This window comes from Hemibagrus wyckioides, linkage group LG02 (genome assembly GCF_019097595.1).
Source record: "Hemibagrus wyckioides isolate EC202008001 linkage group LG02, SWU_Hwy_1.0, whole genome shotgun sequence".
NCBI lineage: Eukaryota > Metazoa > Chordata > Actinopteri > Siluriformes > Bagridae > Hemibagrus > Hemibagrus wyckioides.
Genome location: NC_080711.1, coordinates 15044141 through 15057750, shown reverse-complemented (window position 1 = coordinate 15057750; position 13610 = coordinate 15044141). Strand labels below are relative to the sequence as shown.

The 13610-nt window shown below is 37.3% G+C and overlaps 1 protein-coding gene across 2 annotated transcripts; it reads right to left on the bottom strand.

Annotated features, from left to right (window-relative positions):
* Window positions 1-1865: 1865 nt before the first annotated feature.
* ush1ga (Usher syndrome 1Ga (autosomal recessive)) lies at window positions 1866-8900 on the bottom strand. Of its 2 annotated transcripts, XM_058405558.1 has the most exons (4): window positions 8392-8897; window positions 4079-4529; window positions 3125-3927; window positions 1866-2867 (listed from the first exon to the last, which is right to left on the bottom strand). In XM_058405558.1, the coding sequence occupies exons 1-4, from the start codon at window positions 8553-8555 to the stop codon at window positions 2864-2866; spliced, it is 1422 nt and encodes a 473-aa protein (XP_058261541.1). In that variant the 5' UTR covers window positions 8556-8897; the 3' UTR covers window positions 1866-2863. The 2 variants fall into 2 exon arrangements, with proteins under 2 accessions (XP_058261541.1, XP_058261549.1); XM_058405566.1 differs by lacking the exon at window positions 1866-2867 and having other exon boundaries at window positions 3121-3927; window positions 8392-8900.
* Window positions 8901-13610: the final 4710 nt, after the last annotated feature.

Genomic DNA, 13610 nt, shown 5'->3' with positions numbered 1-13610 from the left:
CAAGCATGTAATAAGGTAAAGTTTTTTTAAACAAATAATTATTATATTTAAGGTGTAACTGAATATCAATAAATGTGAACAACTCAGCAAATGAACTGATCTTCTTAATACAGATGAGCTAAATGCTTAAGACTCTTTTAGAGTTTTTAAATAATAGTCTTTAAATATTTTAAAAACTCTACGATTATGTAAATACCTCATCACTCACATAAACAAATCACGGTATCATCTGACAGTGTACATTTCTACATTCAGTCCACACTGGGTATTTAAAATGTCCATACTGAGAACTGTTTAATAATCTACAGGTAAAAACAGATCATCATTCTTCTATGGAGTTGTTATCTTGAAAAATTAGGAGGGTAAAATAAAGGCTTTGCGACATATCCAGAAATCCTACAAGGTTGCACAATGTCAGCTGTTATGCCTGGATATGGTCTTTTAGCTGATATAAGATTAAAGCAACTTGTGATATGTGTTGTGTCAAATATATCAGTTCCACTTTGTATAGATCTTTATAGGTTCACCCTGTTCCACCTTTCTCCCTCTCTGTTAGACACCACTGTTTGTTTCATTTTTCCTCTATGCTGTGAAGAAATGTCTATTTACGCTCATCTATAACATATAGAAAGCACTCCCTTTAGAGAGACTAGCCTATTATATAAAGAATTGTAACAGTAAAGGTATAATATGGCCGTAAAGCTCATATGACCTTAATATTGCCCAACATATATCCATAACTTCAATCCCGACAAAGTTCAAGTGTAGTCCTTAGCAACACAACTACCACTTCTTAAAAGTAAACATGATTTACGCAGATTTTGCAATTTTACAAGGTATTGCTAAAGTATTGTGATGACTCTAAGTGACATCATAGTTTTCATAGGTTTTTTTTAATGGCCAGTTACACCCATACACAAAGGGACATTTTAAACATCATAAAAGTGTGGAACAACAACCAGCTTTGGCTCAGCATCAGGAACACCAAGGAGCTGGTGGTGGACTTAATGGGGCCACTTATTGTTGGGGAGGGAATTGAGATAGTGGACTCCTATCTATATAGGAAAAGAGTGAGCAGAATCTTCCTTCTGAGGCTCTCTGTGGTACTGTAGGGTTGGAACTGGACAGTGTGGAGACTTGTTAACATGCACACTAAATTGTTATATTTTTCTATTATTTTAATTTTTTATATTTATCTTCCACTATTTTTATTTGAGACTACCTCCAGGTGATTTAGCTGCAGGATGTCATTACCGTGGCCTGGGTTCGATTCCCAGGCAGGCAGCTAACCCAGCCAGTTAAGTGTTAACTCTCAGTGCTGGTCCCAAGCCTGGATAAAATGGGAGGGTTGCATCAGTAAGGGTATCCAGCGTAAAACCTGTACCAAATCTGTTGATAATCTTCATCTCACATCTAATATCATCTCTAATCTTTTCTCATCCAATTCAAGATGAAGTCCCCCTTTGCTGATATAATTTCCTCTGCTCTTATGGGAAGGTATAGCATTAGATTTTAGATCATGGCTATGGGGATTTGCCCATTCAGCCACAAGAGGTTTAGTGAGGTCAGGTACTGATGTTAGGTGAGGAGGTCTGGAGTGCAGGTCGTGTTCCAGTTCATCTCAAAGGTGTTTAGTAGGGTTGAGATCAGGGTTCAGTGCAGGACACACAAGTTCTTCCACATAAACCTGAACAAAGCATGACTTCATAGATCTTTGTTTGAAAGGTGTGCTTTCATTATTTTGTGCATTTAAGAAATAGATAAGGAAAGGCTTATACAAGTGCCGATACAAGAAGTATCAAACATATAAAACCTTGTTTTGTGCATTATCTACTTTTACAACACTGTTCATTGATACATTAAAAGTTTATTGTCTTCAAGTATGCACAAAAACATAATATAAAATTTCATGGATTTTAAGCATCTTTTATTGCTACATTTTATGAAATTATATAAAACATATATGAACAATGTTATTCACAGAAGATAGAGCACATAATATTTAGGTTAGAATGCATTTAAATCTGTACAGGTCCTGTATCCCAAATATACATAGGTTTATGTGAGATGTTATGTAAGAAAATTTCTCTCTAGTAATATGGCATGAGGGCAAAAAAAAATTAGCAGGAGTAAGATTTATGTATCGCCAAAAAGTATGTCCCATGCCCAAGTCTTTAACAGAAGTATGGCTTGACAAATGTAAACAAACAAAATGGAGGTTCACAATACATCCAAAGTATAGGCATTCACTGACCCCTAAAGACAATGCTCCAAAGACATTTGTTGCCATGTATATTGGTGACATATAGTCTGTGTTGGACATGACTTAGGCAGTGTGTAGAAGGTTCCTGCATTTGAAACCCAAGCTTTTCAAATCTGCTGATGCATTTCTTATGTTCATTAAAATCTTCTACATCTATGTCATAAAAATATCTTATAATACAGTACATCATGCCTGAAATAGATATGATTTACAGAGATATGTACATGCACTGGAAGCACAGGCACTAAGACTCATGCCCCACAGGGGCAGACACATCATAAGAATAATTTTGTTTGGGTCTGACTTCATCAGGATTCTCAGTAGGGCTTTTACAGTTATGTATGGCATTCATGGAACCTTAGCTTGATTCAGCTGTTACTGCTGGCATGCTTCTTTCCTTGTGTGTGCCAGTCAACAAGCACTACTGTCTGGTCTGTCTCATATGCAAAATTTATTCCTATGGGAATGAGATATGCTTGTTCGAAATCCACAGAAAGGTTACACTTCTTTTCAGTGTGATTGTCTTTCTGTTCTGTTGCATGTGAATCGAGACCTATACCACCAGTATGGCCAAACTGATAGAGCAACAAGTCCTTTGTGCTATCTGTAAAGAGAAATAGCATATAGCTGTCATGATATATTTTTTGACAGTTTGTATAGTAAACTCTGGACTACTCAGAAAAAAAAGTTCACCAACAATTTAAAGGTCCACTATGAGGTTAAAAAAAGTGAATTTTTGCTCTGTGAATTTTAAACCATGGCAAAATGGAGGATAATAACATTGATCCCTGGTGACAAGCTTGCTCTTTGCATAAATTTTAGGTGTGAATAATTTATGAAACAACACAGGGTTCAACTTACAGCTCCGTGTCTTCTATGCTGTCGGGATCCTCGATGGTGTCCAGGCGTCTCTTACACGCATCGATGATCTTTTTACGGGGTCCCAAAGGAATGTGAATGCTTTTGAGGTCATTGTCAGAGCACAGCAGCAGTGCATCCAGATCAATCTTTTCTCGCTTAAAAATAGGGAGGAACTCGTTCATGTACTGGGCAGCCAGGAATACCTCAAGTGGACTACTCTCTGGCTCATCATCATCATCCAGTCCTAATTCCACCTCATCCCATGGAAGCTCCTCAATGTTCCTCGCTTGGAGGCTACGAGCGCTGCCGATGCTGTCTTCATCTAGACTTGGAGATCGCTGAAGGCGGCTCCGCAGACGAACGTTCGGTGCCCTCCCGCTGCCGGCCATGCTGCCTTCATCACGAGAGCCTATGTCAAAGAGTCCCCCGCTCACATAGTTCCGCCGGAAGACCATAGTACCCAGGCCTGGACGGTTGAAAAGCGAGTCATGGCCTGAGTCGGTGCTGATCTCTGAGTGGTCCATGTCCGCCCCGTGCAGGTCTGGCTCGCTGATGGCACGTGAGATGGCATCTTCGTTATCCCGTGGGAACATATCACGGACGTTTCGCCGACCGCGGTCTTTTGGGTTTACGTAGGTACCCTGCTTTAGAAACATGACATCATTACCCAGCTGTAGGCCAGAAAGAGAGCGCACACTTTTTCTTCCATCTTCATAGATCTTAAAGGTCCCATCACCCTGCTTCTTCTTTTCCAACTTCTTCTGGATCTTGGTTTTGCCCCTGGCTGTGGCATGAATGGTAGCCTAGAACATCAGAAACCACACTCATTTTAAGCTTCAATTATAACAGTTTTATGACTACAATCTCACAGAGACTACACAATGAATACCTGACATCCAAAGAAAATTTATGAATCTTAAAGGCAGTATTTTAAAAGACATTGTCAAGGTTGACCTGTGAGTATGGCACACTGGTGGCAGTGTTGAAGGGGTGCAGCTTGCGGCTAAAAGTGCTGCTGGTGTAGCTGGAGAAGCTCATGGCATCCGAAAACGAGGCATCTGTGGCTTCCTTCTGGAACTTGCGCTCCATGCGGCGGTGGTGCTTGCGCTGCATCTTGACACAGTCTTTGATGCGACGTTCTGCATCACGGAAGGCTCTGTCTTTCAGCTTGGCCACAAGCTTGGGGTTGAGTGCTGTCTGCTTGGCAGCAATGGAGTCCAGGTAGCGTACACAATCCATGTGGTTCTTGGTCGCAGCCATGTCCAGAGGCGTGTGGTAGTCATTGTCTAGACACCATGTGTTTGCACCAAAGGACACCAGGAAGGACAGGCAGTTGAGATGGCCATTGGAAGCGGCCAGGTGGAGCGGTGTGTTCCCCCATATGTCACACTTATCAGGATTCCCTCTAGAACAGCAGCAGAAAAAACATAAAACCAGTAAGGAAATTATCCAGTTTGTCATTTTCCTTTGCAGCTTCTGGCTTGAGTGTCTGGCTATCATAAAGAGGTAATTTCATCAGTGTGGTGCTAAGTTAACTGCTTTTTTTTTTGCCATACAATAACCTGTGTTCAACATAGGCTCAGGTTGCATTATGCCTCTAATGTTCTTCAAAACCCAAAATAGCAGCTCATACAAAGGATACCCCTAGATATTTTTGGTCATGTTTTCAGCATTGACCTCTCGGGCCTGCACAGGATCACAGAGGATAATAAATTATTTATAAGGTTATTATATGGAGGTGCTCTACTATGTCTGGGTATTATTTCTATGAAATTGAAATGGACAACATTAACAAATACAACTGTACAACAAAATCCTGTTGAAGAACAAGCTCAGGAATGCTACAGTGACATTAATACCCCCTACTGTACTTGCCCCAATTAATGACTATGATACATGGTCCACAACCCTGTGACCGGAGGTTCATCTCCAATGAAGCTGAACCGGAGTTCTGGGACAGTATGTGTTATTTGACCCTCGACTTGCCTGAGTAGTAACTCTATGAGTATCTACTTGCAGGGAAGACCGGTAGGATTGCACTTCGTGTGATGTCACCCTGAATTCCTGGTAACCAGCGTTTAGCCACATATAAATTCAGTTCACTGAATTCAGTTTTATTTGTCTAGTGCTTTTAACAATGGACATTGTCACGAAGGAGCTTTACAGAAATCAAGCCAAACATTTTATTGTACTCTTGTAAACCATTGTTTAGAATATCATTACTGGGTGGCAAAACCAGTCACTGATAACATTCAGGAAGGTAAGTTCCTTCCTGCAGTTCCTCATTGTTCCTCAAGTCTACAGCATCATGTTCAAACCAATCCAAATTAGTGCACTGAAAGACCATATGCATTCAACCTTAACAGTAATACTAGAAATAAATGCTTTACACATGTTCTAGACTTGTCTTGCTTTTAGGTACACGATTTCTCTTAAAATATTGTTCTGCACTTCAGCTTGCCTTTGCACAATGCAGATATCGTCTTCTTCTTGTAGTCAAGTGGTACAGACTACACTTCCTCCAGGGTATACATCTAATCATTCTTTAATGACCACACATGACCATCTCAATAAGGTGAAAGGAAGAAATGGGGCTTAGCTCTGGTTTAAATTAATGTTGTAATTCACAAGTAATAAAACTAAAGGTGCTTAATTTAGAGAAAGATAAAACTAATATATTTTAAATACATTTAGAAAACAAAAGTCATTTTGTGCTTTGCACTTTGCCCATTGCTTTATGCCCAAAATGTTATTCTCTTTACATTTATGTCTGTATTTATTGGAAAAGGAAGTGACCCCACATTTGCACTTATATTCAATGAGACTGACACACTAAGTTCTTGGCTTGGATCCCATTTGGGCTCCATGTGACTCATACAGCAGTGTCTCTCATTAATATTTTATGGGCTGCAGGCAAGGCCGTACAGCTGTGCATTATAGATGAGCAAAGCTGCGAGGTTTTCACAGATGTCCGTGAAGCTGTGTGCAGCACTGGACATAGCCAATACTAGGATTATCCCCTGCTAACCTGTCTGACCCTGATTTCAACCTTATCTTTGACATGTAATTGCTGTATATCAGTTTTCATGTGTAGATCATTTCTATCATCATGAAAGGATGATGGCAAGAACAGAAGACGGCTGTTTCTCTGCTGGTGTGCAGTGTGTTGAGAAGTTCAGGAGTTCTTCAGATATCATGCTGACATGTGAGCAATTGGGTTAGTCATGAATGGTCAAAATGAACACCTTTTAAAATGAACAGATTTGATAAAAGTGCTCTGGAGTGAAAGAAACACTCCTATAGTGATAACCTGGACAATTTGTGTCCAATGGAAGAGTGCAAAAATAGCCCTACTCAAACTTACAAAGAACTTTATATCTTGTGCTGTCAGTGTAACCACAGTGCCCAGTAGGATAGATTGTGCTATAAATCAAGTCACTTGATCCTAAGTCTATACTGTAATCTCAAAAGTGCTGACTGCTATATGATCCAACACTGACTATAAACGCTCGGCTTTAATGACATTAGCAGTTTATGTCTCAATAAATTAAGTTGGGAAAACAGACAGTTCTCCGCTGTATTATGTGTTATGGATGTCTCATATTCTAGGCTGTGGTGGGAACTCATGCCATGACTTCTGGCATGCACTGTGTATTGGCATGCATTTCCTGACAGACAAAAGAGAACGTGCCCAAGAGACCAGCACACTAAAGGCACCTACCGTAATTGCTCCCTTTACCTGCGTGGAGGTGTGTTAAACAGCTTGTGCACATGGCACTCTATACTGGTTTTGTCTGGAAGAGATCACACGATAACTGGTGTCTTTCAATAGTTTCCAGAGGCCAAATTAACCTTTTGAGAACTTCTGCCAATTAATCGCTTTCAATGGAACTCTTGGACCAAGAAGATGAAAACAGGTCAGCCAGAGGAGTACCGAAATAGGCTTTTGTATTTTGTCTTTTATTAACCCTTCCAATATTCTCATCACACATGCTTGGAATGTAACACCTGAATACATATATTTACATTACATAAAATGCAAATATATATCTACTTGCTGTTCCTTTTGGTCAGCGCGGGACTTTTATCATTTGTCTATAAAAACAGGTTAAAATTAGATCAGACATTGATTGGTTTACATGCTGAAGTTGAAGATAGTACCAGATGTTACTCTCTAAAATGAAGAACCATATCTTGTGTAAACCTGTCAGCTTCAAAGACAAAAATGGAAAAGAGGTATAGAAAGACACGTATGATATATGGTACTGTCAAACAGATGATAGATTGGATAATAACTGGACATATCTTTCGTGTTGGGAACAGACAGTAAATTGGTCTAGTAGGACATTGTGGCCAAACCTGAAGGAAGCAATAAAACTTCAAATTTGACATAATTCCATATATATATATATATATATATATATATATATATATATATATATATATACACATACATATATATATATATATATATATATATATACACATACATATATATACATATATATATATATATATATATATAAATCGTTTCTTAAAATAGTAGTATCTGCTAGTATTGAGATACAACAGCAGTATCCCTGGTATTATGGTATGTATTAGTTATGGTTAGTATTAGTATTAGTTATGTAGTTATGTATTAGTTATATTATGGTTGTGGTAGTATGCACTTACAACAGCAGAGAGTTATTTTGTTATAGGTTACAACAGCAGACTACTAATTTGTATGATAGTATACTTTTGCAAAGGCACACTACTATTTGGTATGGCTACAATTTAGTATGGTAGCATTCTGTTACAATGGCAGAGGTCTATTTTTGACCTAGGCTACTGTTTAGTACGTACTACAGGCAGTGTACAGTATACTTATTTTCTTAAATAGGCTGCTATTGAGTAAGGTAGTTTGCTGTTACAGTGAGTGCTATTTGGACCCAGTTTACTATTTAATACAGTAGTACACTGTTACAGTAGCAGTGTACTATGGTAATATAGATTGAAACCATCATTTAGTATGGTAATATGTTATTCCAAGGGCAGACAAGTGTTTTTACATAGGTTACTAGTTAGTATGGTAGTATGCTGTTACAAAAGCAGTGTACTATATTGACATGGCCTATTATTTAGTATGCAGTGGGCTTGTATTTGAACCGGATATTGCTGTAGCATGCAGCTGTACTGAATACACGAGCTCATATTCTTTTCTTATAGAAGACTTTAAATTAATTCATTAAGTTGTAAAACAGAGAAAGCTGAAGCTGAAAGCTCACCCTCTCGCCACGATGAGCCTTAACGCGTCCAGGTTTCCGTGGTACGCGGCCCATAGCGTCGGTGTCATGCCATCTTCATCTGGCGCGTTCAGATCCTTCCGCGTGGCCTCTTTCAGCAGGTCCAGGTAGCCATCTCGCGCTGCCCTGTGGTACTTGTCATTCATGTTGCTCTCGAACTTCGGCCTCCATTATGCTTGAGTATTTACTCCCAGTCTTCGTCATCAGTACTGGAGGGCAAGTGTCTTTAGCTAAGGCCGTGTGTACAGAGCGGCCGGTGAACGCTCGCGACGGTTTCCACGGACACCGGAGACGCACTGGGGGCGTGGCCTGAGCAGCGGCGTGGTCTCCATGTCAGCGAGATTCCATCGGTGTATTTCACCACGACATTATTAACACTATAAAATTTCCATGCAATTTAAAATAAAGTGCCTACAGGCTAGTTTTTTTTAAGTGAACAATAAAATGTATTATACAAACACGTCCATGAGAACAAAAATAAGCTCTTACATCAACCTTTTAACATTTAAACATATATCAAAAAGGAGTAAAAAGAATACATACATACATACATACATACATACATAAAATAAAATTAAGATAAATTAAAACGTTTACAAATAAGATCAGAAAGGGTTATTCCTCATCAATAGTATCAACAAAACATCTCTCATACTGTTTCAGGAGTCTACGGACTATTTAGAAAACTTATGACGTAGAGTGATGCAACTAGTCAGCTTTGATGACGTCATCAGTGTGCTGATTAGTGGTGCAAGTCTTCAAGACTTCATCACATCCCCAAATGTTACAGACCTCCTCATCCTTCCCACGAGATCTGATTAGGAAATGTCTGGCTCTATTCTACTCAACAGAAAACAGAGAGAAGTTACTGTATTTGTTCCAAACTTAATAGCTGTAATATTTCCATATATCTCATATGAATGTGTAGCATGGATTTTACTATTCTATAAGAAAGGTTGTTTTTGCTCAATTCAAAACATCCATCCGTCTATTCATTCATCCATCTATCCATCCATCCATTCATTCATTCATTCATTCATCCATCCATCTTCTGTACCTACACAGGGTTCCAGGGGACTCAGGACACAAGTTGGGGGACACCCTGGACAGGATGCCAAACCATTCACACACTCTAGATAGTTTAGAGATGCCAAACAAACTACAGTGTATGTGTTTGGACTGGTGGAGGAAACTGGAGTGCTCAAAGGAAACTCCTGAAACACAGGGAGAAAATGCAAGTTCGACAAACCATGACACAGACGCAGGAGTCAGGATGATGCAGGATGAGTGAGACAAATGTGCTAACCATTAAGCCACTGTGGCCTTTCCTTAATAAAGTAATTTATATATATATATATATATAAATTACTTTATATAAATTACAAACTTTTGACTGGTAGTGTATATACATATATATATATATATATATATATATATATATATATATATATATATATATATATATATATATATATATATACATATATATGTATATACACTACCAGTCAAAAGTTTGGACACACCTTCTAATTCCATGGTCTTTCCTGATGTTTATTTCTTTCTACATTGTAAAACAATGCTGAAGGCGGCCGAAATACACAATAATGTCCTTTGAACAGTTGATATTGAGGTATGTCTGCTACTGATGCTCTGTAAAGCCTTCATAACGGCTCTAATCTGAGGTGCTGTTAATTGGTGATTTCTGAGGCTGGTAACTCTAAATGAACTTCTCCTCTGCAGCAGAGGTAAGTTTTGGTCTTGCTTTACTGGGATGGTCTTCATGTGAGCTTGATGGGTTTTGCAAATGCACTTGACAATACTGTTCTTGCAAGAACTATTCCAGAACACCTGACCTTCGTGTCTTAAAATAACAACTGACTGTTTTTTGTTGTCATTACATGTCCATGTGTGTTATTTCATAGTTTTGAAATCTCCAGTATTGTTCTAGAATGTAGAAAATAAATCCCTAGACAAAAAACATTGAATTAAAAGGTGTGTCCAAATCATTTGCTTCACTACTCTTATCAAAGTCAGTTCTTTTCCTTTCACATCATCTTTTTTTTAACCATTTAATGTTGTGCACTGTCTGTGAGACAAGTTAGTTCCTGCTATCACTTAAATTGTAACAGCAATAAGTTCTTCCCTCACCAGCATCTCTTTTATTTCTCTCTTGAGGTTACTAAGAAAAAAACTTGCAGCTTGTCATGTTACTGAGAAACCACAAAGTACAGTCTTCCTTCCTAATGACTATCCTATGTCAGAAAACATCAAGTTACAGCATAACCTCTGGCTATTACAAAGCGCTGATACACAATACCCTCCCATAAATGTTAAATAAACATAGTCTCAGAGTAAACTTCGCCATGTTGGTTTTATACTAGCCTTAGAATATGAAGTCCATGCAAATGCCCTGTTATATTAGATGCAATACCATATTAAGACTCAAGATTGAAGATTTTAATTGTCTCAATTGTATACACTTGTACACAGTATTTGCAGTGAAATGCAAACCTGGTCACTCCTCTTTAGATTGTGTATATAAATAACTAAATGAAAAATATGAGTTGATGAATTGATTTTAGAGTAATATTAGTATTATTTATTTATTTATTTTATTTTTTTTATTTTACCTCATTTTTAAAAAATTACCTATTTTTTTCCTCAATGTTGGCTGTTCTAATGTCTACAGGTATAAATATAGTTACACTTCCAGCCATTATCTCATAAAATGATTCTTATTGAATGATATATGGTTATGCATGACAATATCCTTGACATTTTTCATTTTTATTTATTACAATGTCCCTTTGTGTCTTTGTGACTGTAAATCTTTTTGATAATGTGTGTATATATAAACTATATAAACCATGACCGTGGCAATTTTCTCATCATTATCAGAGGCTCTCCAGCAGATACAGCTCTAGGTAAGGATTGTACGTATACAAGTATCTTTTCTATGTGTACAAAAAATGTTTAAAAAATAAAATTTAAATGTATTTAATTCAGTACAATATGAATACAATGCAATATATATATATACAATGTATTGTCTTTAATGTGACATTACAACAAATTTGTGGTAATGCATTTTGCTTCTTTTCTGCTATGATTTAATTAATCAAGCTTGTGATATAAATCTTGGTGAGATTTATTATTTACCTTATATATATATGGTACAGAAAAAAAATATTCCTGATATTAGAAATCGGTCAATATCATTATCAAAATGACAGATGCATTATCAGCGGGACTGGACATCCATGTTAGAAATAATCTCAGTGCTCAAACAGTGTTATCAAAATGACCATTCCCTTCAACTTAGTTTAACTCTCTGTATATTAGAGCAGTTTCGGTAGTGCATAGCCAAATTTAAAGAGATCTTTGTTCTGTATCTCATATACTGTAGACTAAGTAAACATCCTGCAGAAACTACGTATTGAAAGGGGTTACAAAACATGACCGGAACCATTTGTGGTTTTGAAAGTATTCCATCATCCAAACAGGATCAGGGTTTGTAAAGATAAAACATGCCTCATTTTTCCCTCTGGTTTAACCCTTTTAACCAGTATGCTGGCATTCCACTCCACTGATGGAATGGAAATTGACATATCAGACATTTTCAATCTGCATAAACAAATGAATGATTTTATCACTTCAAGCTGCTATAAAATTAGTCAGGACATTGTTGGCTTTCAGTGTGAGATGTTTTTTATTATTATTATTAGCTTTTAATCTGTTACGATAACCATACACAGAATTTTAGTGGTTGAAGATAATGCCCTCAAACTTTATGAAAAGGCACTTGGGGCATCTCAGACAGCAGGAATTGGTTGATATCACCATTTACTACAAATATATAAACATTTAAAAACATTTCCATGAATATTGCTCCTAGTAGGTTAGATAAAAACAGAAATACTTATTTTCAAACTCTTTCCAAACATTCTCAAACTTGACTTACATATGAGTCCTAACCACCATGGCAGACCAGTGAGGTCTATGACTTTTGAATAGGAAAATTACAAAATGGAATTGTACACTCTTTGCTCTTCCATGAAGAAAAAAACTGTATTTGAACAGCACAAAAATAAGCACATCATTGTTCAGGTAACAAGTATCAGACTGAAATTGATCAAGATACTCGCAGGTTGATTTTACCATTAATCATTAGTACATTGTCTGTTATCTATAGTGACAACGATAGTGTAAAGACTAATGCTGTACCCTACGATTGATGTGTGTCAAATTCTGTCCTCTCAGGCTTCTATTGTAGTGAACAGGACAACACAAACATCAAGTAGTTGTCCAGCAACACTGGCTGTTACCTGGCACTTCAGTCACCTTATCATGATCTAATCACTATATAATCACAGCATCAGCTATGTCACAACAGCAATATATTAATGTTCTGCAGGTAACAGACACTAGTTCCTGTATCTGGCGGCTTAGCCGACCAACAAATCTAAAAATAATTCATGAACAGAAGGAAAAAGAAGAGAATTAAAGATTCTGAAATGACTCACAATGGTCTCCTTTGCTTGAAAATATCTCCATGGCTCATTATGCTATTACTTCATTAATTCATTTAATTCTACAGTTTTGTGTAATAGCTTTAGCAAGTCTAATATACACTGTGAACGTTGAATCACCATCACACAATAGTAATATCATTCCAGGAGAACACACACTATAGGTGTCTATTTTGTGCTGTGAATTTTGTGTGTGTGTTAGGTGCTGTAATTTACTGGATGCCAGTATCCTGTCTGAGATTATGAAAGATGAGGAGGTGGAAGGTTTATTACTGAGGAAAAAAAACTCTTGGTGGACAAAGGGCATCAGGTTTACTGTAACATCTCCCCTTGACAAAAAAAAGTCATTAAGGGCCAATAAATCTCTTGTTTCTCATTGATCCATCTGGGCTTGTAATGTTACAGAGTTCTTAGAAAAAGAGTTCCTTTGAAATGATGCTGAATGCTAGCTGTAAGACTGGAAACAAGGGTTTGTAGGAAGAACAGAAAGAGACACTAGACAAGAGGATTATGATAACTGCTAGTATACAAGAGTGTTACAAATGCTCAACATGAAGGTGCTTTCTCCAATTACTATTATTATTATCATTATTATTATTATTATTATTATTATTATTCGTAGTAGTAGTAGTAGTATTAATATCATCATCATCATCTTAACATGCACTATTT